This window comes from Haliotis rufescens, unplaced genomic scaffold (assembly GCF_023055435.1).
Source record: "Haliotis rufescens isolate VD_foot unplaced genomic scaffold, xgHalRufe1.0.p SCAF_9, whole genome shotgun sequence".
NCBI classification, from domain to species: Eukaryota; Metazoa; Mollusca; class Gastropoda; order Lepetellida; family Haliotidae; genus Haliotis; species Haliotis rufescens.
In genome coordinates, this window is record NW_025964383.1 from 25,577,497 (window position 1) to 25,601,930 (window position 24,434).

Genomic DNA, 24,434 nt, shown 5'->3' on the forward strand with positions numbered 1-24,434 from the left:
GGCAGGTGCGGTGTTGGAATGCCTCGTTTTGTCCAGGTTCAAATTGAGAATGCAGGACTGTCCAGTGAAACTGCTTTCTTCTTAAGGCAGCATGATCGCAAGTTTAAAAAGTATGAGTGTCCCCATTGTGACCGTGTGTTTGCCAGCTCGGGAGGACGGTACAACCATGTAAGTAGGATACACAAGGATGTGTCTTATGACTGCGTGTGCGGTGCTCAGTATCGCTTCCAGGAGGGGCTGCAGAACCACCAGGAGTCTTGCAAGGGAGCAAAGAACACATAGCAAATCCACATCTTTTAGCACAAGACTTACGATGGTTGTAGCTCTAAGAGCTCGTTGTGACAAGCGGACAGGAGTCCTGCCAGGGAGCAAAGAACACATAGCACACCCAAGTCTTTTAGCACAAGACTTACGATGGTTGTAGCTCTAAGAGCTCGTTGTGACAAGTGGACAGGAGTCCTGCCAAGGAGCAAGGAAAACATGGAAAACACACATCTTTTAGCACAAGACTTACGATGGTTGTAGCTCTAAGAGCTCGTTGTGACATGCGGACAGGAGTCCTGCCAGGGAGCAAAGAACACATAGCACACCCACATCTTTTAGCACAAGACTTACGATGGTTGTAGCTCGAAGAGCTCGTTGTGACAAGCGGACAGGAGTCCTGCCAGGGAGCACAGAACACATAGCAAACTCACATCTTTTAGCACAAGACTTACGATGGTTGTCGCTCTAAGAGCCCGTTGTGAAAAGGTGGCTGGAGTCCTGCCAAGGAGCAAGGAAAACATGGAAAACCCACATCCTTCAGAAAACAGTCGTAACTCCCATACTTAAGCTTAGACTTTGGATGGTGGTAAAATCGCTTTGAGGACTGAAGCCCAAGTGTCCAACCAGGATACAAAAAAAACATAGCTTGTCTTTAATTTGTCCACAAAGGAATGCAATGAAAAGACATGGATCTCAGTTTGACTTTACTAGTGTTTCTGAACTTTTGGTCAACATCTCATGAGACCTGGTTGCATTGTTTGACAGAAAAGATCTGAGTATTTTGAAAAGGATTTATGATCTGATGCCTTTGTTGAAAACAAAACCATGGCGTCCATTGGATGTTTCTTCGTAGCAAGACTACTGTTCAGTTTAAATACATACGCACAGTTGGAGTTATATCTAACTACTCCACAATTTCTTTCTGACCAGTGCTGCATGTAACCAGATAATGCTTCCAGATTCTCAACCGTATGGGGACTTGTGGACCAGTGTCTGTGTTTAGGGACTTGTGAACCAGTGTCTGTGTTTGGGGACTTGTGAACCAGTGTCGGTGTTTGGGGACTTGTGAACCAGTGTCTGTGTTTGGGGACTTGTGAACCAGTGTCGGTGTTTGGGGACTTGTGAACCAGTGTCTGTGTTTGGGGACTTGTGAACCAGTGTCGGTGTTTGGGGACTTGTGAACCAGTGTCTGTGTTTGGGGACTTGTGAACCAGTGTCAGTGTTTGGGGACTTGTGAAGCATTGTTTGTGTCTCTGTATTGTTATTTGACTTGTGCAGTATCAACATAAAACCACATTCATGTCCTCCAAGTATTGATCTGGCTTGTCCTTGAAAATCTGTTGTGAATTACCTCTTGTTAACAGGGTCAGCTTGAGCAGGAAGTTTGCGCAAGTGCCGTGAAATGGCAGAAATTATGAATCGTGATGCTTATTTTATTGAGTCAAAGATCATGATATGACCATGACACAGTTTACAGTTTGTTTGTTTTAATGATAAAAAAAACCATCCAAATAATATACCTCCTGCCTCACATGTTTGAGAAAGTTGGATGTGATTTTAATAATTTATTCTTGCTTATAGAGAGTAATTGGCAGCCAAAAGAGCTGCTGTTTTGTTCGCAGTGTCAGTGGGGATTCCGGGATTGAATTGGCCCCCAACAACTTAAGAGGCGTCCGAATGGATCGGGTGGTCAAACTCTGTGACTTAGTTGATACATGTGGATCATTGCTCACTATATTGGTCTCTGGATTGTCTGGACCGATTATTTTCAGGCCACCATGATATAGCTGGAATATTGCTGAGTATGACATTAAGCAACGAACGCCCCCAAAACACGTTGGCAATATTAACATACCTTGGGTTTTGAGTAGCAAAGCATGACACGGTGTTCATATCTTGAAATGTTCTGGGGCGGTCGGGTAGCCTAGTGGTTAAAGCATTCGCTCGTTATGCCGAAGACCCAGGTTCGAATCCCGACATGGGTACAATGTGTGAAGCCCATTTCTGGTGTCCCCGCCGTGATATTGCTGGAATATTGCCAAAAGCGGCGTAAAACCATACTCACTCACTCACTTGAAATGTTCTTGCATTGATGGATGGTGTATGTACTGGGAGCTGGTCCCTGTTTTGTTTTGTTCGTAGCGTTACCTCAAAGTCAAAGGTTCTACAGCACTTTTATATAATCTTGGTTCTGTGTGCTGAGTACTTAAACACTGTTGTGTAACCACTGGATACATCAATATTCAGTTCTCATGTGAGACTGCTTTCATTGTATGTTTGTGATAACTGTTAGAAAATTGAATTATATATATAAATATGTATTTTTGAAGCAAGATCAGCAGAGCTGATGTGCTGTGGCTTATAATACAAGGGCATATATCTGAAACAGTAGAAATGTTATTGATGTACAGATCAAATAATTTGATCAATTTGTACATTTCTTTTTTACCATTTGATCTGAATAAAAGTTTGTTTTTATAACTATTGCTTTTTGTTTGCATTTCCATTATGGGACTGTTTGAAATTAAGGCTGGTCCTTGGCGTCTTTGATGTCCATGGCGTCTTTGATGTCCATGGCGTCTTTGATGTCCTTGGCATCCTTGGCGTCCTTGGTGTCCTTGGCGTCCTTGGCCTGCTTGGCGTCCTTGATGTCCTTGATGTTTGCTCCCATTGTATTTAAATCCAGGGAACTTTTACAGCTATGACAAGAACACTTTGACTTTCATGATTAATTGTGAACATTGTAAAACATTTAAGACTACAATCGGAAAGAAACTGGAGCCCAATTTTCTTGTCTTTCAGGCGTGGATGACTTTGGTAACTATGGTAACAAGTATGTCCAGTCAACCTACGGTTTTGAGCACGTCGGATCAGGCCCTCCCCCACGCATAGCTCGGGACACCAGTACCGGCAATTACCCGTGTCCTGAGTGCGACAAAGTCTTTACAGGTTACGGGGCTCGATGGCATCACATTGCTGCTAAACATAATCAAGTCACCTATACCTGTGTGTGTGGAAAGGTGTATCTGTATCGCCAGGGTCTGCTGAGGCATCGGAAGACGTGTGCACAATGCTGCGTTTGAAGACACTAAGTCAGTGGAGGGTCAGTGTTGAAATATGTTGTAGGGAAAGCTGCATGCATGTGTTGATCGTGACTTGAGACTCGAGAGCAAGGAGTCAACTGAAGGTTACTGTAAACAGTTTGTTGTATTGAAAAGTTTGTCAACAAGGTCATGGTTTTGTGAGGATTTGTACCTGAATCATCCCTGGTATATACCCACTGACCGCAACTTTCACTGGGTTCCCAGCGTCCTGTAGGTCTCGAAGAACCATCTGTATGTATCTAGCATCCTTCTGTAGGTCTTGAGGAACCTTCTGTATGTATCTAGCATCCTGCTGTAGGTCTCGAGGAACCTTCTGTTTGTGTCTAGCATCCTTCTGTAGGTCTCAAAGAACCTTCTGCATGTGTCTAGCATCCTTCTGTAGGTCTCGAGGAATCATCTGTATGTATCTAGCATCCTTCTGTAGGTCTCGAGGAACCTTCTGTTTGTGTCTAGCATCCTTCTGTAGGTCTCGAGGAACCTTCTGTATGTGTCTAGCATCCTTCTGTAGGTCTCGAGGAATCATCTGTATGTATCTAGCATCCTTCTGTAGGTCTCAAAGAACCTTCTGTATGTATCTAGCATCCTTCTGTAGGTCTCGAGGGACCTTCTGTTTGTGTCTAGCATCCTTCTGTAGGTCTCAAAGAACCTTCTGTATGTGTCTAGCATGCTTCTGTAGGTCTTGAGGAATCATCTGTATGTATCTAGCATCCTTCTGTAGGTCTCGAGGAACCTTCTGTTTGTGTCTAGCATCCTTCTGTAGGTCTCAAAGAACCTTCTGTATGTGTCTAGCATCCTTCTGTAGGTCTCGAGGAATCATCTGTATGTATCTAGCATCCTTCTGTAGGTCTCAAAGAACCTTCTGTATGTATCTAGCATCCTTCTGTAGGTCTCGAGGAACCTTCTGTTTGTGTCTAGCATCCTTCTGTAGGTCTCAAAGAACCTTCTGTATGTGTCTAGCATCCTTTTGTTGGTCTCCGACATCCTTCTACAATTACAAAACATCAGACACAAAGTACAGTGACTCAACACAGCACAAGAACAGAAGCCAAATTAATCATTTGGGTTTGTTTGCAACATTCCTTTAGTATTTAGAAGTCTTTTGTTTTCTTTATTAAAATCAAACTGGTCTAGAACAGTATCTTTTTGCTATTTCAGATTTTCATGGCAAGGGGTTTAAGTATCAACAGACCTATGATATGGTTAACAAGAGACATCCTGACGTTTATTCCACACCCGATCCTTTCCATGGTCATGTGACCACCAGACATTTGCCTGAGCCAATAGAGGGAAGCTACTATTGCCCTGGGTGTGATAAAGTTTTTGCTAGTCAAGGAGCTCGGAGGAACCATTATGTGTCTGTGCATGAGAGGGTTCCCTTTGTGTGTGTTTGTGGCAAGGTCTACAGTTACCAGCAGGGCTTGATAAGGCACAAGAAGACTTGCCAAGTGTGTAGTTGATGTGGCTTGATAAGGCACAAGAAGACTTGCCAAGTGTGTAGTTGATGTGTCTTGGTTACATGCAGAGGTAGCATTGTGGTAATTTGACTTCTGTCACTCTCCGGACAGTAGGGTAGCCTAGTGGGTAATGCGTTCGTTGATCAGCCAAAGGCCAGGTTTGGATTCCCAACATAGGTGAATATGAGAATCCAATTTCTGGTGTTCTCTGTCGTGATGTGATATTGCTGGAATAATTTCTAAAAACAATTAAAAAAACACTCATTTAATCTCTCTCCTAAATTCAGACAATTCTGGACGACCCCTAATCGGAAGTTTGATGAAAGAGTCTTCAAGCCATCCATTTGTCATTATCCACCTGGGGGCAGTCGGGTAGCCTAGTGGTTAAAGCTTTCGCTTGTCAAGCTGAAGACCCGGGTTCGATTCCCGACATGGGTACAATGTGTGAAGCCCATGTCTGGTGCCCCCCCACGTGATATTGCTGGAATATTGCTAATAGCAGCGTAGAACCATACGCACTCACTCACTCATTATCCACCTTGTGCTGTTTAGAGGACATTAGAGCAGGCTTTTTGTTGCTTTCAGGTTTTGGTCCCAGTTCCCAGGCCTATGGCACAAGTAATAGAGAGTCTGGTGGAGAATGGTTATACCACAGTACACAAGCTTATCGCGACCCAGCCCACGGGAGCTTCCCGTGCTCTGAATGTGAAGCAGTATTTGCTAGTGCTGGGGCCAGGCTTAACCATATAGCAGCAATACACGACAAACTCACTTATACATGTCCCTGTGGCAAGGCTTATGCTTACAAAACTGGACTTCTGAGGCATAAAAAGAATTGCAAATATTCAACGGTTTCCTAGGATCAAGCCATCTCTTTTGTTTGTTGAGCTTTCCCAGATGGACTTGGTCGGGTAGCCCAGTGGTTAAAGCGTTCGCTTGTCACGCCGAGGACCTGGGTTTGATTCCCGACATGGGTACAATGTGTGAAGCCCATTTCTGGTGTTCCCCGCAGTGATATTGCTGGAATAGTGCTAAAAGCAGTGTAAAACCATACTCACTCACACTCACCCAGATTGACTTGAAAAGTTCTTTTTGGGGACAACATGGAGTGAAGGGCTGTAGTAAAGCAATGAAGCATGTAGGAGAATACAAGAAGGATCTACTACTTCTGAATGAACAGAGTTTACACAAGCTTTAAGAGGTCTTGAATCTTAGGTGTCTCTTGAAAAGTTATGGAATTGAGATTCTGCCTTAAAAATGGTTAGTGTGCCTTTAAAAAAGCGTTACCGTATTCGACGTAATAAGCGCCCAGGGCGCTCTCAAAATTAGAAATAGGGGGCTCTTATTAAAATAATATTTTGGTAAATTTTGATATATTTTTCCAGGATTTAATTGCCAATAATTAAGGATGCATATAACACACGAGTCTTACATTGATCAATCGGAAGGGGTGCTAATTGAGATTGTTCACTACCCAGTATAATTAGCAAATATTGCCGTGGGAGCTTATTTGAGCGGGGCGCTTATTACGTCGAATACGGTAATAGTTTAACAAAGCCATGCTGTCAAAAACTTCAAAAGAAGCAATTTGTATGAAATCTATTTGTTATGGGGTTATTTCGTTCATATGGCTTGGGGCTTTCCTCCCACATTAAGCTGACACGCCACGATATAACTGGAATACTGTTAAATGTGGCGTTAAACCCAACTCACTCACTCCTTTATATGGTTCTTGTAATTGTTGGCTGGATCAAACTGAAAGGGAAAATATGTGCTATTAATTTGCATGACCTTGAATTTCGATGAGAGAGCCTTAATAGGCACTGAAATGTATGACTAAAATTCTACACGAATGCTGTAAGGTCAGTAATAAGCACGATAAGGATGAAACCAGATGAAGCTCCGTTACGACTACACGTCTCATGTAGCTAGTTCTTCTATTTCTGTATGCCACTGCACAAATGCTCCAGGTCATCTCAAATAAAAGGTAAACGTCTAAGACCTGCATCACTTGGGGCTTTCCACCCACATTAAGCAGACACGCTGTGATATAACTGGAATACTGTTAAAAGCGGCATTAAACCCAACTCTCTCACTCACTCACTCAAATAAAAGATGATTGTCATTTATTATTCTGTTTATCAGAAAAAGCATACAAATGTTTTGCTTTCCGGTTTGAAATCCTTCACTGGTGAGCATCCAGAGAAATTGAGAAACATTGTGACTTTATTTTTGGGGTCATGGTGTTTGATAGTAGAGACTGCAATATGAATGCAGCATTTTCTGTCACTGTCTCTTCACACAGTGGCAGTCGTCAGCCACAAAATTTACTGTATTTGACATAATAAGCGCCCTGGGCGCTCTCAAAATTAGAAAGAGGGGGCTCTTATAAGAATATTATTTTGATGAAAAACGATAGTTGAAAGATCGTAAATTTCGTGGTTATGCTGACAGCCTGAAATGTTTATATACGACAGATAGATTTTTCCAGAATTTTATTTCCAATAATTAAGGATGCATATAACACACGTATTATACACGAATAAGTCTTGTGTAGATTGATCAATCGGAAGGGGTGTTAATTGGGATTGTTCACTAGACAATATATTAGCAAATTACGTCGAATACGGTATTTCATTTTCATAATGGAGGACCATTTTTCTGTTTTATTTTGCAATGGGAAACAAATTATTTTGGAACCATTTTTCAGAATCGTTAAAGCAAGTTAAAACCATGAATACAGAAATGTTTTTTGTTGTTTTCAGGTGTTCATGGTTATGAGAACCTAAACATCATTCCACCTAGGCAATATTTGCAAGAAGTCAGTGACCAGTCCATTCCCATCCTAACACCCTCTAGAAACACTGGTCAAATCCAAGGAAATTATGTTTGTCCTCAGTGCGGCAAAGTGTTCTCTGGCTACGGGGCCAGATGGAATCACATTCAAGCCAAACACAACAATGTTAAGTTTGCCTGTGTTTGTGGCAAGACCTACATGTATTGTCAAGGGCTGATTAAACACAAGAAGACATGTGCCACCTTTATAGCTGCAACTACAGCATAGCCTATGACCACCTACGTTAGGATATGAGGCAGTTTCAACAAATGAAATCTATCCAGCTTGACGGGTGCCGTTGTCCGAACATTTTCATCATTGATGATGTGTCATTTGGTGTTCAACCCAAGACTGTCTGGACTTTGTACTAGTTTTGAACACTGCATCCAGTCTTTGTTTTTCGAGGATCTTATTTCAGGAACATTTTCCTTCTTTTATGTATTGGGTATTTTGTCTTTATTTTGTCGTAAATGTGAAGTTACCACATGCATTCAACTAGTTATCAAAGAATGAGATAACTTGTTAACTGATCTTGAGGGGTATATGGTGTGAGGTACCCCTTGTGTGATGGCCTGGGGTACCCGTGAAGATTCCGGGGTAGAATAGGTCTTCAGCAACCCATGCTTGTCGTAAAAGGCGACTATGCTTCTTTTTGTAAAAGGTGACTAACGGGTTCGGGTGGTCAGGCTCGCTGACTTGGTTGATGCATGTCATCGATCCCAATTGCGTGGATCGATGTTCATGATATCAATCACTGGATTGTCTGGTCCAGACTCAATTATTTACAGACTGCTGTCATATAGCTGGAATATTGCTGAGTGCGGCGTTAAACAACAAACCCACCAACCAACATAGGCTCACACACAGGCTCAACTGTAGACAACACATTCATCTCACTGACATTGATTCATACAGACACGGAATATATGTCCAAAGTTTCACTGAGTAAGAGGGGCGGTCGGGTGGCCTAGTGGTTAAAGGGTTCGCTTGTCACGCCGAAGTCCCGGGTTCAATTCCCGACATGGGTACAATGTGTGAAGCCCATTTCTGGTGTCCCCGGCCATGATATTGCTGGAATAATGCTAAAAGTGGCAAAAAAACATACTCGCTCACTGAGTTAGACAACAAATATTCAGCCATTTTCTGACTGATTTCTCAGCAGGCGACATGAGCGGGCAGAATGGAAAATGATTGCCACTCCTTCACCAATCGGAAGCTAGCATTTTAATGAATGGTTAGGTAATAAAGAAATGTAGTCAAGTTAAATGACTTATTTTTACAGAAATGCATTTCCATCCTTGAATATATTGGTGGTCAAAATGTTTGCTCAGTACATAGATGAATGAACAGTGATGGGGAGGTGGGATAACCCAGTGGTTCAAGCGTTTGCTCGTCATGCCAAAGACCCGGGATCAATTCCCTACATGGGTACAATGTGTAAAGCCTATTTCTGGTGTCCCCTGCCTTGATATTGCTGAAATATTGCTGAAAGAGGCGCATAACCATACTCACTCACTCACTCACTAAGAACAGTGATCTTTAAAGATTTAACAACTTAAACAACTCCCAATTGCTTGAGACTTCTGTTAATGTGCAGAATCATACGCTTATAATATCTGATCCAAGTAAAGGCATACCAACAAAGCTCATGGCAGACCAAACGTTATTTTTCTTCTTTGCCGCCCTTTGTACTTATTTTACATGAAACTGAACCACATTGTCTTGTTGCATCAGTTGTTCCCTGATAATCAAGTTGTATGTTGACACACGATGAGCAGGAAGACTAATACCTGCAATAAAGGTTCGATTTCTCATCTTTGTTTTGCTCGTATATTTCTCGATGTTGGCCTCCACATTACACACACATTTCAATTTTATCATGTTCTTCATGACTTCAATATCTTTGCGTTTATAAAGGTTAAACTGAGTAAATCTGGGTCATTGCCATGCAAATTCGTAATTGATTGTACACTGGCCACAGTGATAGGGCTGGACGAATTGCTGACTTGTATAAGATACAGAGAACTCGAAACTTCAGCAGTCTGTTAATGAGAAACATGGCCATGGTGAACATGTGAATACGCAGTTTATTCCACTGCCAGACCATTTGAAGGATGTGCCAGACAGCAATCTCAGGAGCGATGTCTACAAAACAATATTTGCATGACACAGAGCTAACTCACTTATGTTTGAACTGGTTCTGATTTTACTTGAAGATGGAACACACATACAGGTTTAAACAGCTGTTTGAAAAGAGAATTTGAATCAATACGTCATACTTCAGATCTGTAATGCTGCGTCCTCCTCCTTGGTCTAGGGGAACGGGTGGCCCAGTCGTCTAAGGCGCCGCGATTCGCTTTGCAGAGTTGCATCTTTTGGGCATGCCAGAAACCTATGATTGTGGGTTGGAATCCCGGTCACCCCGATTATATTTCTAGGTTTGTCAGCACCATACCCGTGCTCGTGGGTTCCACCAAAGTGGTAAACGTCTGAGACCTGCATCACTTTGGCGTTTCCTCCCACATTAAGCTGACACGCCGTGATATAACTGGAATACTGTTAAAATGGCATTAAACCAAACTCACTCACTCCTCCTTGACCTGGTGGATAGACAGGTTGGAAGTAGACAGGCTCGAAGAGTGGAAGGCTGGTGGTTCGATCCTACCAAAGATGTTATTTTGTTGTTTCCCTGCCAGGAGATAAAGACTGGTCGGCTTGGAGTTAGTTCAGGATGTGGGCAGGGTATCTTTGTTCAGCTGCAGCATGGCATCTCGGGGAGGGTGGCACTATAAGACCTACATTAGTCCTGACCAGTACAAGCAGCCACACACATACACACACACTTGCAGGCATGTCGCATGTAAGTTTAATGATCTTGAACCCCATTTCACCCCACCTGTAATGCTGCACACATTCACCTCTTGGTTTTGGTGTCCGGTGCAAGGAAAGGTAGCTTTTGGTGACTGAGTCACCTCTTCCTTGTATTTCTTCAGAAGGAGCTTCAGAATTGACATATCGTATTCGACGGCGATATTTGCTGATATATTGGCCAGTGATTAATCCCAATTAGCACTCCTTCTGATTGATCAATGTACACAAGACTTATTTATTGGTGTATAATACACACTTGTGTGTTTTATGCACCCTTAATTATGGGCAATTAAATTCTGGAAACATATATTTGTCGTATATAAACATTTCAGGCTGTCAGGGTAAACCACGAAATTTACGATCCTTCAACTCTGTTTATTCCCACCAAAATAAAATTCTAATAAGAGCCCCCTAGTTCTAATTTTGAGAGTGCCCTGGGCTCTTATTACATAGAATACGGTATTTGGTTATTGGGAAATCATGATCATATGTTTCATTTTGCAATATTATTTCTTGGGAATAGTTTATGGTTTATAGATGTTGGTAACTGTTTGGTCATGGTCTAAGTGCTCTTCTTTTCTGATAGAAACCTTACAAGTAACAAAGTTACAGCTTAAATCGTTTCAGATATGGGTTGCTCAGTTGTTTGAGGACACAATTCACTGCAGAGTGGCATCCAATGGGTGCACAGGTATTATATGATTGTGGGTTCGAATCCCAGATTTACCTTGATTATGATCCCTGGTTTGGCGGCACCATCATCGCTATGGGTTTCTCCAAAGTGGGAGACATGTAGACTTGACTCACTTCTTGCTTTTCTAACATATTAAACTGAGACCTTATTTTGTGATTAAATTTATGTTCACTGCGCCCTTAAAGCCAACTGATCATTCCTCGCTCGATATAATCTTGTCTACAAAACATTCAGACTAGGCTTTCCTTGTTCATTGCAGGATTTGGTTATGGCAGTCTTGTGGCAACAGGGCCAAGAGGGGATTTTGTCCAGGATAGGAGAGAGATTGCCTTAAATGATCAGCATCAGTTTCCTAATGCAGCTTTGTTGTCTGTGTCCAGCAACTTCCCTTGCTCACACTGTGACAAGGTCTTCGCTAGTATTGGATCTAGAAGGAACCATTTTGCCTCCAAGCATACTGATACCAAGTTTTCTTGTCTTTGTGGCAAGGAGTACCTCTATCTGACCAGCCTAACCCGACACAAGCGATACTGCCCTCATTTTGCTGCAAAGAAAACCTAACCAATTGTATTTTCTGTGGACCTTCAAAACTATAACAGACAGAAGTGGATGAGAACTTTTTTTTTGCTTTCAGATATTCATGGTTATGGCAGCAGCTTTGAAGGCAGACCAAGCTTGTACATGCAACAGGCTCGCCTACCGCCATCTTTGCCCAATAGAGCATTTCAGCAGTTTGTTGCTGCCCCACGTAACACTGAGCCAGACACAAGTGGCTTCCCTTGTTCTCAGTGCGACAAAACCTTCGCCAGTCCAGGATCCAGGTGGAATCACATAGCTGCTAAACATCGCAAAGCCACCTACCCCTGTGCCTGTGGGAAGGTGTACACTTATATCACTGGTCTGACTGCTCATAAGAAACTATGCCCTTTGAGATCTCTACCAGTAAACACTAATACCAGTCAGTGATTTATGAAGAGGCAAGTGCAGACGTACCTAGACTGATGGAAATATTGCCCAGTGGGACAGTGCCCTTGAATACCAAGCCATATTGTTTGAAATCTACAATGCATACTTGATGATCTGATGCAATACGGGTATTAGAGACCCATGAAGACACGGATTAGAACAGGTCTTCAGCAACTATGCTTGTCGTAAGAGGCGACTAACGGGATCGGGTGGTCAGGGTCGCTGACTTGGTTGATGCATGTCATCGTATCCCAATTGCAAGGATCGATGCTTATGACATCAATCACTGGATTGTCTGGTCCAGACTACATTATTTAAAGACCGCTGTCATACAGCTGGAATATTGCTGAGTGCGGCGTAAAACAAACAACCAACAAACCGGTGTTAGAATTGCCAAAAGAGATCACTACCAAATAATGTTAGTCAGTTATACCAATCAGAGATTGACAGAAAACACCAATCCGTAATGTTTGAAGTGCATACACATGATCTGATGCAATATAAGAATTGCCAAAGGACATCACTACCAAATCAGTAATATTTAAGTGCCCAGGGCCAGGGACTGAAGTATCATAAAAATATGGTCCAATCAGAGATTACCAGAGAATACCAGTCCATAATGTTTGAATTGCATATTAATTGATCTGATGCAATATTAGTATATTAGTATATTGTCGTAAAAGGCGACTAACGGGATCGGGTGGTCAGGCTCGCTGACTTGGTTGATGCATGTCATCGATCCCAATTGCGCAGATCGATGCTCATGATATTAATCACTGGATTGTCTGGTCCAGACTCGATTATTTACAGACCACCGTCATATAGCTGGAATATTGCTGAGTGCGGCGTAAACCAACCAACCATGAGAACATAGTGATTTCTTACGTGCGTGATGCAACAAAGTCACGTGTGTCCAGTGAGTACATTTCAGACCAAGTCTTGCTTTCCAAGTTCAAGCTCACATGGCTAAGGGAGCTATTGTGTCAGCTTCTGACTTGAACATTTATTTGTGATAATGTTTTATGATTTGCTGTGAGATCAGGTCTGTTATTTCCAAGCTTTTGTGAAAGGATAATTATCTTCAAGGTGTCAGTGCACTAAATGAAAGTTCTCCCCGGACACCTGAAGCTACTGGTTAATTAGTTAATATGTTTGTATAATGACTGTACCTGTTTTACAATTAAAATAAAAGTGTTTCCTTTTTGATGAGTTTAATGTTCTTGATTAACATTGTTGAAGTCATCAACTTATTGATGTCCAGGCTTGTTGAATTAGCAGCACACACTTGACATCAAACCCATGCTTGCCGTAAATGGCGACTATGCTTGTCGTAAAAGGCGACTAACGGGATCGGGTGGTCAGGCTCGCTGACTTGGTTGATGCATGTCATCGATCCCAATTGCGTGGATCGATGCTCATGATGTCAATCACTGGATTGTCTGGTCCAGACTGGATTATTTACAGACCACCGTCATATAGCTGGAATATTGCTGAGTGCGGTGTAAAACAACAAACCAACCAACCAACCTTGACATCAAAAGATTGTCAACACAGCTCTTAGAAATTACAGTCAAACACCATTGTGTCGAACTTTGATTTTGAACTTACTCGTGTCTCAAAGTAAAAGCTTGGTCCCGGCGTATTCCTTCTTTATATATTTTTGGTGGTGTCAAACTTCGGATAACTCAAATTATTTACGTAGGTCCCTTCAACTTCGACACTATGGTTTTGATTAAGGCTGGGACGGGTAACTTGGGTTCTCCGGTCGGGTGGGTCCAAAGTAGGACCCGGGTACCCATAGCACTCCCCGGACTCATGGTTAGTCACGTGACATATTGTTTAATGACAAAAACTGTTTAAGACTCTATGGTTACACTGTAAGTCACTTTTCTTTCTGACAATGCACCCATTCCTTCTGACTTTTGTATGTTTGAATAAAGATAAAACTTCATGCAGTAAACTTCAGTGTATGCATGACCAGATCGTTTTACATGTGTATCTAAATACATTTTGCCAGGGCTAAGGTCAAACTTTTCCAAATCGGACAGTTTGTACCTATCTCTAAATATCTACAGTGGTACCCGGGTTTGGTCTGGTAATAGGGTGGAGGGTACTCGGGTAGTAAATTTGGACTCGTCCCAGTCCTAGTTTTGAATGTGTCTGTAGGGCAGTTTGATAATCCCTTGGAAATACTTGCGCAATTGAGTTGCATGCTGCAAATCATGATGTAACTGATTATATGCCTAGGAATGCCTACACATCTTCAAACAAACCTCATTGTGGTTCCTCTTGAGACGTTTTTGCTGCGGTCTATTTGTGTGTACATAATCAATTCTTGGCTGAGCAAACCAGTGTTTGATAGTATGATCAACATTCTATACTGTTGGGATGCAACACTACCTAATCAGGTCACACATTATGACCAGGCTTGCTCAGTATTGTTGTTGGCTGTGTTCACAGGCGTTGGTTCTTTGGACATATGGGACAGTGGGGTAGCCTAGTGGTTAAGGTGTTCGCTTATCACGCCGTAGACCTGGGTTCGATTCTCCACATGGGTAGAACGCGTGAAGCCCATTTCTGGTGTCCGCTGCCATGATACTGCTGGAATATTTGTCAAAGCGGTGTAAGACCATACTCACTCACTCTTTGGACATTTTTTGACAGAATCCCCTCAAAGACAGACAGATGAATTTTTGGATAGAATGTGGAGTTCTTACCTCAGATGGATTGTTTTTCATCTGCATAACTACATGTGTTCTCACCTTCTGCAGTAGCTTACAATCGCACAATCAATGTACACTGAGTTTCACATCTGACATACACTTGACATATTGACATACAAATACATCAGACTTGGACAAAGACAAATTATGCAGGTTTCAAACTCACTTTAAAAATATATATCGTGATTGCCTCTGCTTTATCATTGAAACTAATCACTAATCTCAAAATGTCAGTCATCATTCTGTATCATCGTAGAAATTTAAAAAAAATGTTTATAAAATATTTGAAATTGTAAAAAAATGCCTTTAGAATATTTTTGAAAAATGACCCCCAGAGAGATCAGAGCAGACTTTTTGTTACTTTCAGATCCGTGTGGTTACAGCAGTAGTTCCCTGTTTCTGACACAAGACAGTTATGCTGACTCAGCTCATTTCAATGTTGGGAGCACTCATGACAGAAATACTGGCAACTTCCAGTGTCATAATTGTGATAAAGTCTTCTCAAGTCATGGCGCGCGGTGGCATCACATTGCTGCCAAGCATAATAAAGTCACACACGCTTGTGTTTGTGGCAAGGTTTATCTGTACAGACAAGGCTTACTCCGACACAAGAAAACATGCAGCCAAGCTATATAGGTGAAAACGTGCAGCCAAGTTCTGGAGCTGTTTTAGATATTTTAAATTTTCACCTTGATTTGACTTACGCACTTTCATCAACCATACTGAAAGCTGTATCTTCGTATGGTGCTTGCTCAACCGCTTTGTTTGGAATATCATGACATTTGGTACATGTGTAGCTGGTATCTGGACCCAACGCATCTTCCGTCTTTCGCTGTATCTTAGATTTTGACCTTTATTTGCTCTTTGACCTTTGCACTTTGACCATGATCGTAAGTTGTCTGGAAATGAATACCCTGTCGCTGTGAACATCATCTCGGAAACCACTGGATCAATGTATGTTAATATTTCACCTTGCTTTGACCTTTGTGCCAAGTCCATACTGAAAGCTGAAACATCTTCTGGCCATTTCTCAGCCGTTAAATTTCAGAATGTCATAACAATTGGTACTTACGTCGATTTTGTTCAAATCATTGGGATTTGACTGTGATTTTAGTGAAACAATTGCAAAGTTGTATGGCATTAGAAATTATTGTCCTCAGAAGGTTAAGTGAGTGAGTGAGTATGGTTTTACGCCGCTTTTAGCAATATTCCAGCAATATCACGGCAGGGGACACCAGAAATGGGCTTCACACATTGTACCCATTGTCGGGAATCGAACCCAGGTCTTCGGCGTGACGAGCCAACGCTTTAACCACTAGGCTACCCGACCGCCCCAGAAGGTTAAGAAGGGTCAAGAGTTGAAACTTTGTGAAGTCAATTCAACTGCCGTGTATAACAACAACGTTCTATAATAGTGCATTCATTCTTGGAGATTTAGAAACATTGTGGATATTTGGTTATTTGGTTCATGTTTATTATTACGATTTTGTGTTTGGTTTTTATACAGTGATGTGTCACTAGTATATTCAGTGTGTTCGTGTTAATGTTTTTTTTAAAGTGATTCATTAACACATTCTTTTTGTATCGTCAGTATTTCATAATGGACTATGCACAGCAGGGATTGCTTATGATTATTGAATGAGCTTTTATGGGTGTTATTTGTAGAAGTTATCCATCTGTTTAAGGTGCCCCACTATTACCCACTAGTTCTAAATGATCAACCAAAATGTTTTAGACTTGGTTTTTATTACTTTCAGATTTTCATGGTTATGGGAGATCCTTTGGAGTTGGCCCATTTACAGATCCTTATCAAGGAATGGGGACATCCTTACAAGGGCTTTCTTCTGCTTTCACAAATCCTTCTAGGGATGTGAACTTAAGTGTGCACGAAAGTCAGTCTTTCCCTTGTTCAGAATGTGACAAAGTTTTCACCAACTATGGTGCCCGATACAATCATAAGGCAGCAATCCACGACAAAGTCAGAAACTCGTGTATTTGTGGAAAGGCTTATGCTTACCGACCAGGCTTAATTCGCCATCAGAAGTCCTGTTCGTTGTTCCTAACGGAGAACACACCTCCAAACTTGTTGTGATGTCACTGCCTCAGATATTCAGTTTTCATTTCAGCACATGAACTCAAGTGCTTATGGATGAATGAATGTCTTGTGATCATCAGGACGGCTTGTTAAATATTTGTTACACAAATATATTTCTAGAACAAGCATTTTTGTTTCTTTCAGGTTTTGGCAGTTTTCTGCCGGCAGCTATCCCCAATTCTGGTGTGTTCCTCAGTGCTGCTGTTGACAGACCTGCAGAAGGTTCAGCAGGTGGCCAAGGCTCCCATCCTTGTCCCCACTGTGATAGAGTGTTTGTCAGTTCCAGGTCGAGGATGTACCACATTGAGGCTATCCATGAACACAGGAGCTTCTCATGTGTATGTGGCAAGGTTTACAAATACCGAACAGGACTACAGACACATCTGAGGCAGAGTTTCTCTTGTGTTGCTGCAATGGGGAGCTCTGGCACTCCACAAGAGTCCTTTCAGTAACTGTACAGAAAGTTCTGGTGTCCCCGCTGCGATATTGCTGCATTATTGCTAAAAGGGGCGTAAAACCATACTCACTCACTCACTGTACAGAAGGTTGAATGCGTCTGGGATATTTGTGTGAATGATGAATGATACACAGGATTGAGCTGATGGATTGCAACAGCCTTTGCTGTTATGATAGAGACATTGGGATACCGTATTTGACGTAATAAGCGCCCCGCTCCTGTAAGCGCCCACTGCGATATTTGTTAATATGTTGGCTAGTGAACAATCCCAATTGGCACCCCTTCTGATTGATCAATGTGCACAAGATTTATTTATTCGTGTATAATACGCACTCGTGTGTTTTATGCACCCTTGTGGGCAATTAAATTCTGGAAAATATATCTGTCATATATAATATGCACAGACTTTTCTTTTGTATCATTTCAGCCTGTCAGCATAAACCACGAAATTTACGATCTTTCAACTCTGTTTGTTCCTCACTAAAATTATATTCTAATAAGAGCCCCCTATTTCTAATTTTGAGAGCGCCCAGGGCGCTAATTACGTTGAATACGGTAAATGTATCCTTGGTAAATTGGGTTCTTGTGGATCAACATGATGCTTTGTCGCTGATGTCATACTGGCAAGGGTGACCAAACAGCCAGAAAAATTAATTAGACATGGTGTTCTTAGTCAATTGTCAAGGATCTGGACACCCAAGTATGCTTTGTCTTCCTTGCAATAGTTTCTTTTCCAGATTGATAGAAAAAGGGAATAAAGAGATTAAATATAATTGGATTTGTTCAGAGGTTGTTTTTCTTTTAAGATGGAAGGCAATGAGGATTTTTAGAGTGGCAAATGCAAACATCAAAATGGACACTTTCTAGAACAAGCATTTTTGTTTCTTTCAGATTATGGCAGTTTTCTGCCGGCAGCTATCCCCAATTCTGGTGTGTTCCTCAGTGCTGCTGCTGGCAGACCTGCAGAAGGTTCAACTGGTGGCCAAGGCTCCCATCCTTGTCCCCACTGTGATAGAGTGTTTGTCAGTTCCAGGTCGAGGATGTACCACATTGAGGCTATCCATGAACACAGGAGCTTCTCATGTGTATGTGGCAAGGTTTACAAATACCGAACAGGGCTACAGCAGCACCTAAGACAAAGTTTTTCTTGTGCTGCTGCGACAGGAAGCACAGATCCTCCTCAACACTACGTTCAATATTAGGATTGAAGGAGAATATACCTCTGTTTGCTCTCTCTGAATATCTGGAGTGAATTCTTGATGGATTGGATATACTGATGTGTGACGTTAATAGAGTCATTGGTATGGATATTGTTCTTTGTGAATTGTCAAGGATCAGTGTACAGAAGGAATTTTTGTTACTTTCAGGTTTTCATGGTTCTGGTGTTGCTGGTGGCATGCTCATGACAAGCATGTATCGTGGCCAGTTCTCTCACGCTGCAGAGTTTGCTGGTGGAGGTGGGGGTGACTTGCAACCATCCTTTCCATGCCCCCACTGCGACAGGATGTTCATGACTTACAGAGCCAGAACATTCCACGTCGAAGCCATCCACCAGCAGCTCAGCTTTGCCTGTGTCTGTGGGAAGATTTACAAATACCGATCAAGCTTGCATAAACATCTCAGACAAAATAAGATGTGTGCAGCAGGAATGAATCCTGAAGGTCCATCTGCATCCTGACATCCTGCGTCCTCCTGGAGGAGAGGATAACACATGTCCAGAATTGGGAGGAGAATCGGTCATGTCCACTGTGGACTTTGGCTGAAGTCTTAGAACTTGTAAAATTTCTGGTTCATGATGGATTGGTTGGTTTGTGGTTTTACGCCGCACTCAGCAATATTCCAGCTATATGACTGCGGTCTGTAAATAATCGAATCTGGACCAGACAATCCAGTGATTAACATCATGAGCATCGATCCACGCAATTGGGATCGATGACATGTATGAACCAAGTCAGCGAGCCTGACCACCCGATCCCGTTAGTCGCCTTTTACGACAAGCATAGTCGCCTTTTATGGCAAGTATGGGTTGCTGAAGACCTATGCTACCCCGGAATCTTCACGGGTCGGTTCATGATGGAAATACGGCATAAATGTCAAAGTAGACACACTTTATGGATAACAACAATACTGTATAGGCGGCATTTCGGTATAGATCCTCTAAGGATATAAACTGAAACGTCGCCTTTACAGTAGTAAAGAAGGGTGGTCGGGTAGCCTAGTGGTTAAAGCGTTCGCTCGTCATGCCAATGACCTGGGTTCGATTCCCGACATGGGTACAATGTGTGAAGCCAATTTCTGGTGTCCCCCGCCATGATATTGCTGGAATATTGCTTAAAGTGATGTAAAACCATACTCACTCACTCAGTATTAAAGATGCTGTTATCCATAAATTGTGTCTACTATGTCATCTGTCAACATTTAAGTAACGCCTATCAATCAAGGCCAAGCAAATTGTGTCTACTATGTCATCTGTCAACATTTAAGTAACGCCTATCAATCAAGGCCAAGTAAATTGTGTCTACTATGTCATCTGTCAACATTTAAGTAACGCCTATCAATCAAGGCCAAGTAAATTGTGTCTACTATGTCATCTGTCAACATTTAAGTAACGCCTATCAATCAAGGCCAAGTAAATTGTGTCTACTATGTCATCTGTCAACATTTAAGTAACGCCTATCAATCAAGGCCAAGTAAATTGTGTCTACTATGTCATCTGTCAACATTTAAGTAACGCCTATCAATCAAGGCCAAGTAAATTGTGTCTACTATGTCATCTGTCAACATTTAAGTAACGCCTATCAATCAAGGCCAAGTAAATTGTGTCTACTATGTCATCTGTCAACATCTAAGTAACGCCTATCAATCAAGGCCAAGTAAATTGTGTCTACTATGTCATCTGTCAACATTTAAATAACGCCTATCAATCAAGGCCAAGTAAATTGTGTCTACTATGTCATCTGTCAACATTTAAGTAACGCCTATCAATCAAGGCCAAGTAAATTGTGTCTACTATGTCATTAGTCAACATCTAAGTAACGCCTATCAATCAAGGCCAAGTAAATTGTGTCTACTATGTCATTAGTCAACATCTAAGTAACGCCTATCAATCAAGGCCAAGTTGAATCCCCATCATTGGGTTGTAGTGCACTGGTCAGCTATGCAGGCTCCTAAATGAATGGGTATTTCTCATACTTTTTTCTGGAAGTGGACATAATGCTCAGCCAAAAAGTGGCATTGTGGTATTGCAAGAACAGTTCAATGCTGTATCACAACACTTGTCCAAGGTTTCCATATTAAGATGTGTGCGGGTGCTCTGCCATATTGTCGGGCATTGACTGACAGTAAAAAGGACTTTTGATGTATTGGCTCTTGTTGGTTTGTTTTTAGAAAACTTTATGGCAAGACATTACTTCAGTTGGATCACCCCAAGCGACAGTTACTAGATTTGGACCAAAAGCTTTTGGAGACATTTCTTCTCAGGTCAAATGAATTGGTGCTCAGTTACTTCAAAAAGTATGAATGGATTTGGACCAAATTTTGTGTAGAGGCTGACCTTCTCAGATGACATGTCACATCACATCAGTCAATGGAGATAGGTCACGTACATCCTGGTGTTAGAACTTAGAGATCTGTTGATGACTACTGGCCACTAGACTCATCTCTCACTGACATTTTGTGTTTGCTGGATTAAATGTGTATTTTGGAGATGAGTTGATCATCTTGTATGACATTATCATGCTGATACATGTATAATCGTGACTGTCTGATGCTCCAGTGCAATCGCGGTGTTGTAATTGTGAAGAATTACTATTGGTACACAGAGTTAAGTTGCATCAATGATGACTACATTTTTAGGGCTAGTTATTGGATGGGCCATGGTAAATTTATCCCCATCTTGAGATTTTATTAATTTAAGGCCGATTTAATGACCACCCGAGTGGCAAATATCTACGTCCTTAAAAGTGTCCGCCAATCTTTTATGTGAGAATAAGGTGATGTGGCTTAAACTTTTAGCTCACATGATGTTTGAGTAATTTTGGTTTGATTTTGTACATATTTCCAGGAGGTTTTCATAACATCAAGTTTTTTGCTCAATATTTCCTGTTTTCTTCAACTGCAAAGTGTCAGAAAATGTTTTTCTCCTAAAGCTACAGATCCCTGTTCTCCAATCTGTTGAAAGTAATGTGTACAGACTAGCATACTGTACACATAACATGGATATCATTCTGTACTCATAACATGGATATCATTCTGTACACACAACATGGATATAATTCTGTACACACAACATGGATATAATTCTGTACACATAGCATGGATATCATGCTGTACACATAGCATGGATATCATTCTGTACACATAACATGGGTATCATTCTGTACACATAACATGGATATCATTCTGTACACAGTATGGATATCATTCTGTACACACAACATGGATATCATTCTGTACACACAGCATGGATATCATTCTGTACACATAGCATGGATATCATGCTGTACACAAAGCATGGATATCATTCTGTACACATAACATGGATATCATGCTGTCCACATAACATGAATATCATTCTGTACACAAAACATGGATATTCTGTCCACATAACATGGATATCATTCTGTACACATAACATGGATATCATGCTGTCCACATAGCATGGATATCATTCTGTACACATAACATGGATATCATTCTGTCCACATAACATGGATATCATGCTGTACACATAACATGGATATCATTCTGTACACATAACATGGATATTCTGTACACATAACATGGATATCATACTGTACACATAACATGGATATCATGCTGTCCACATAGCATGGATATCATTCTGTACACATAACATGGATATCATTCTGTCCACATAACATGGATATCATGCTGTACACATAACATGGATATCATTCTGTACACATAACATGGATATCATTCTGTCCACATAACATGGATATCATGCTGTACACATAACATGGATATCATTCTGTACACATAACATGGATATTCTGTACACATAACATGGATATCATACTGTACACATAACATGGATATCATTCTGTACACACAACATGGATATCATTCTGTACACATAACATGGATATCATACTGTACACATAACATGGATATCATTCTGTACACACAACATGGATATCATTCTGTCCACATAACATGGATATCATGCTGTACACATCACATGGATATCATTCTGTACACATAACATGGATATTCTGTACACATAACATGGATATCATACTGTACACATAACATGGATATCATTCTGTACACATAACATGGATATCATTCTTTACACATAACATGGATATCATTCTGTACACATAACATGGATATCATTCTGTACACATCTGTACACATAACATGGATATCATACTGTACACATAACATGGATATCATTCTGTACACAACATGGATATCATTCTGTACACATAGCATGGATATCATTCTGTACACAAAGCATGGATATCATTCTGTACACATAGCATGGATATCATGCTGTACACATAGCATGAATATCATTCTGTACACAAAACATGGATATTCTGTCCACATAACATGGATATCATTCTGTACACATAACATGGATATCATGCTGTCCACATAGCATGGATATCATTCTGTACACATAACATGGATATCATTCTGTCCACATAACATGGATATCATGCTGTACACATAACATGGATATCATTCTGTCCACATAACATGGATATCATTCTGTACACATAACATGGATATTCTGTACACATAACATGGATATCATTCTGTACACATAACATGGATATCATTCTGTACACATCTGTACACATAACATGGATATCATACTGTACACATAACATGGATATCATTCTGTACACAACATGGATATCATTCTGTACACATAGCATGGATATCATGCTGTACACATAGCATGGATATCATTCTGTCCACATAGCATGGATATCATTCTGTACACATAACATGGATATCATGCTGTCCACATAACATGGATATCATGCTGTACACATAACATGGATATCATTCTGTACACACAACATGGATATCATTCTGTACACAAAGCATGGATATCATTCTGTACACAAAGCATGGATATCATTCTGTACACATAACATGGATATTCTGTACACATAACATGGATATCATGCTGTACACATAACATGGATATTCTGTACACATAACATGGATATCATGCTGTACACATAACATGGATATCATTCTGTACACATAACATGGATATCATGCTGTACACATAACATGGATATTCTGTACACATAACATGGATATCATTCTGTACACATAACATGGATATCATGCTGTCCACATAACATGGATATCATTCTGTACACATAACATGGATATCATTCTGTACACAAAGCATGGATATCATTCTGTACACATAGCATGGCTATCATTCTGTACACATAACATGGATATCATGCATAACATGGATATCATGCTTTCCACATAACATGGATATCATTCTGTACACATAACATGGATATCATTCTGTACACATAACATGGATATTCTGTACACATAACATGGATATCATGCTGTACACATAACATGGATATCATTCTGTACACATAACATGGATATTATGCTGTACACATAACATGGATATCATTCTGTACACAAAGCATGGATATCATTCTGTACACAAAGCATGGATATCATTCTGTACACATAGCATGGATATCATTCTGTCCACATAACATGGATATCATTCTGTACACATAACATGGAAATCATTCTGTACACATAACATGGATATCATTCTGTACACACAACATGGATATCATTCTGTACACATAACATGGATATCATTCTGTACACACAACATGGATATCATTCTGTACACATAGCATGGATGTCATGCTGTTCACAGCGACTAACTAGATCGGGTGGTCAGGCTCACTGACTCACTGTTCATCCACGTCATTCA

General features: G+C 41.0%; 1 protein-coding gene across 31 annotated transcripts in view; it reads left to right on the forward strand.

The window, feature by feature from the left end:
* LOC124130918 (transcription factor IIIA-like) overlaps positions 1 to 24,434 on the forward strand; it is a 97,527-nt gene that overhangs the window by 32,495 nt on the left and 40,598 nt on the right. Inside the window, exons 2-5 of one of the 31 annotated variants that reach the window (XR_007219614.1) lie at positions 3,067 to 3,367; positions 4,524 to 4,999; positions 5,408 to 6,082; positions 7,588 to 8,352. The exons of 17 other annotated variants lie outside the window; for them this stretch is intronic. Coding sequence is in view for 12 of the 14 variants with exons in the window: in XM_048390816.1 (XP_048246773.1) it covers positions 16,670 to 17,004 (335 nt within the window). In the remaining 2 variants the exon portion in view is untranslated. 13 more of the 31 variants (XR_007219613.1, XM_048390833.1, XM_048390822.1 and 10 more) reach the window with 13 other exon arrangements.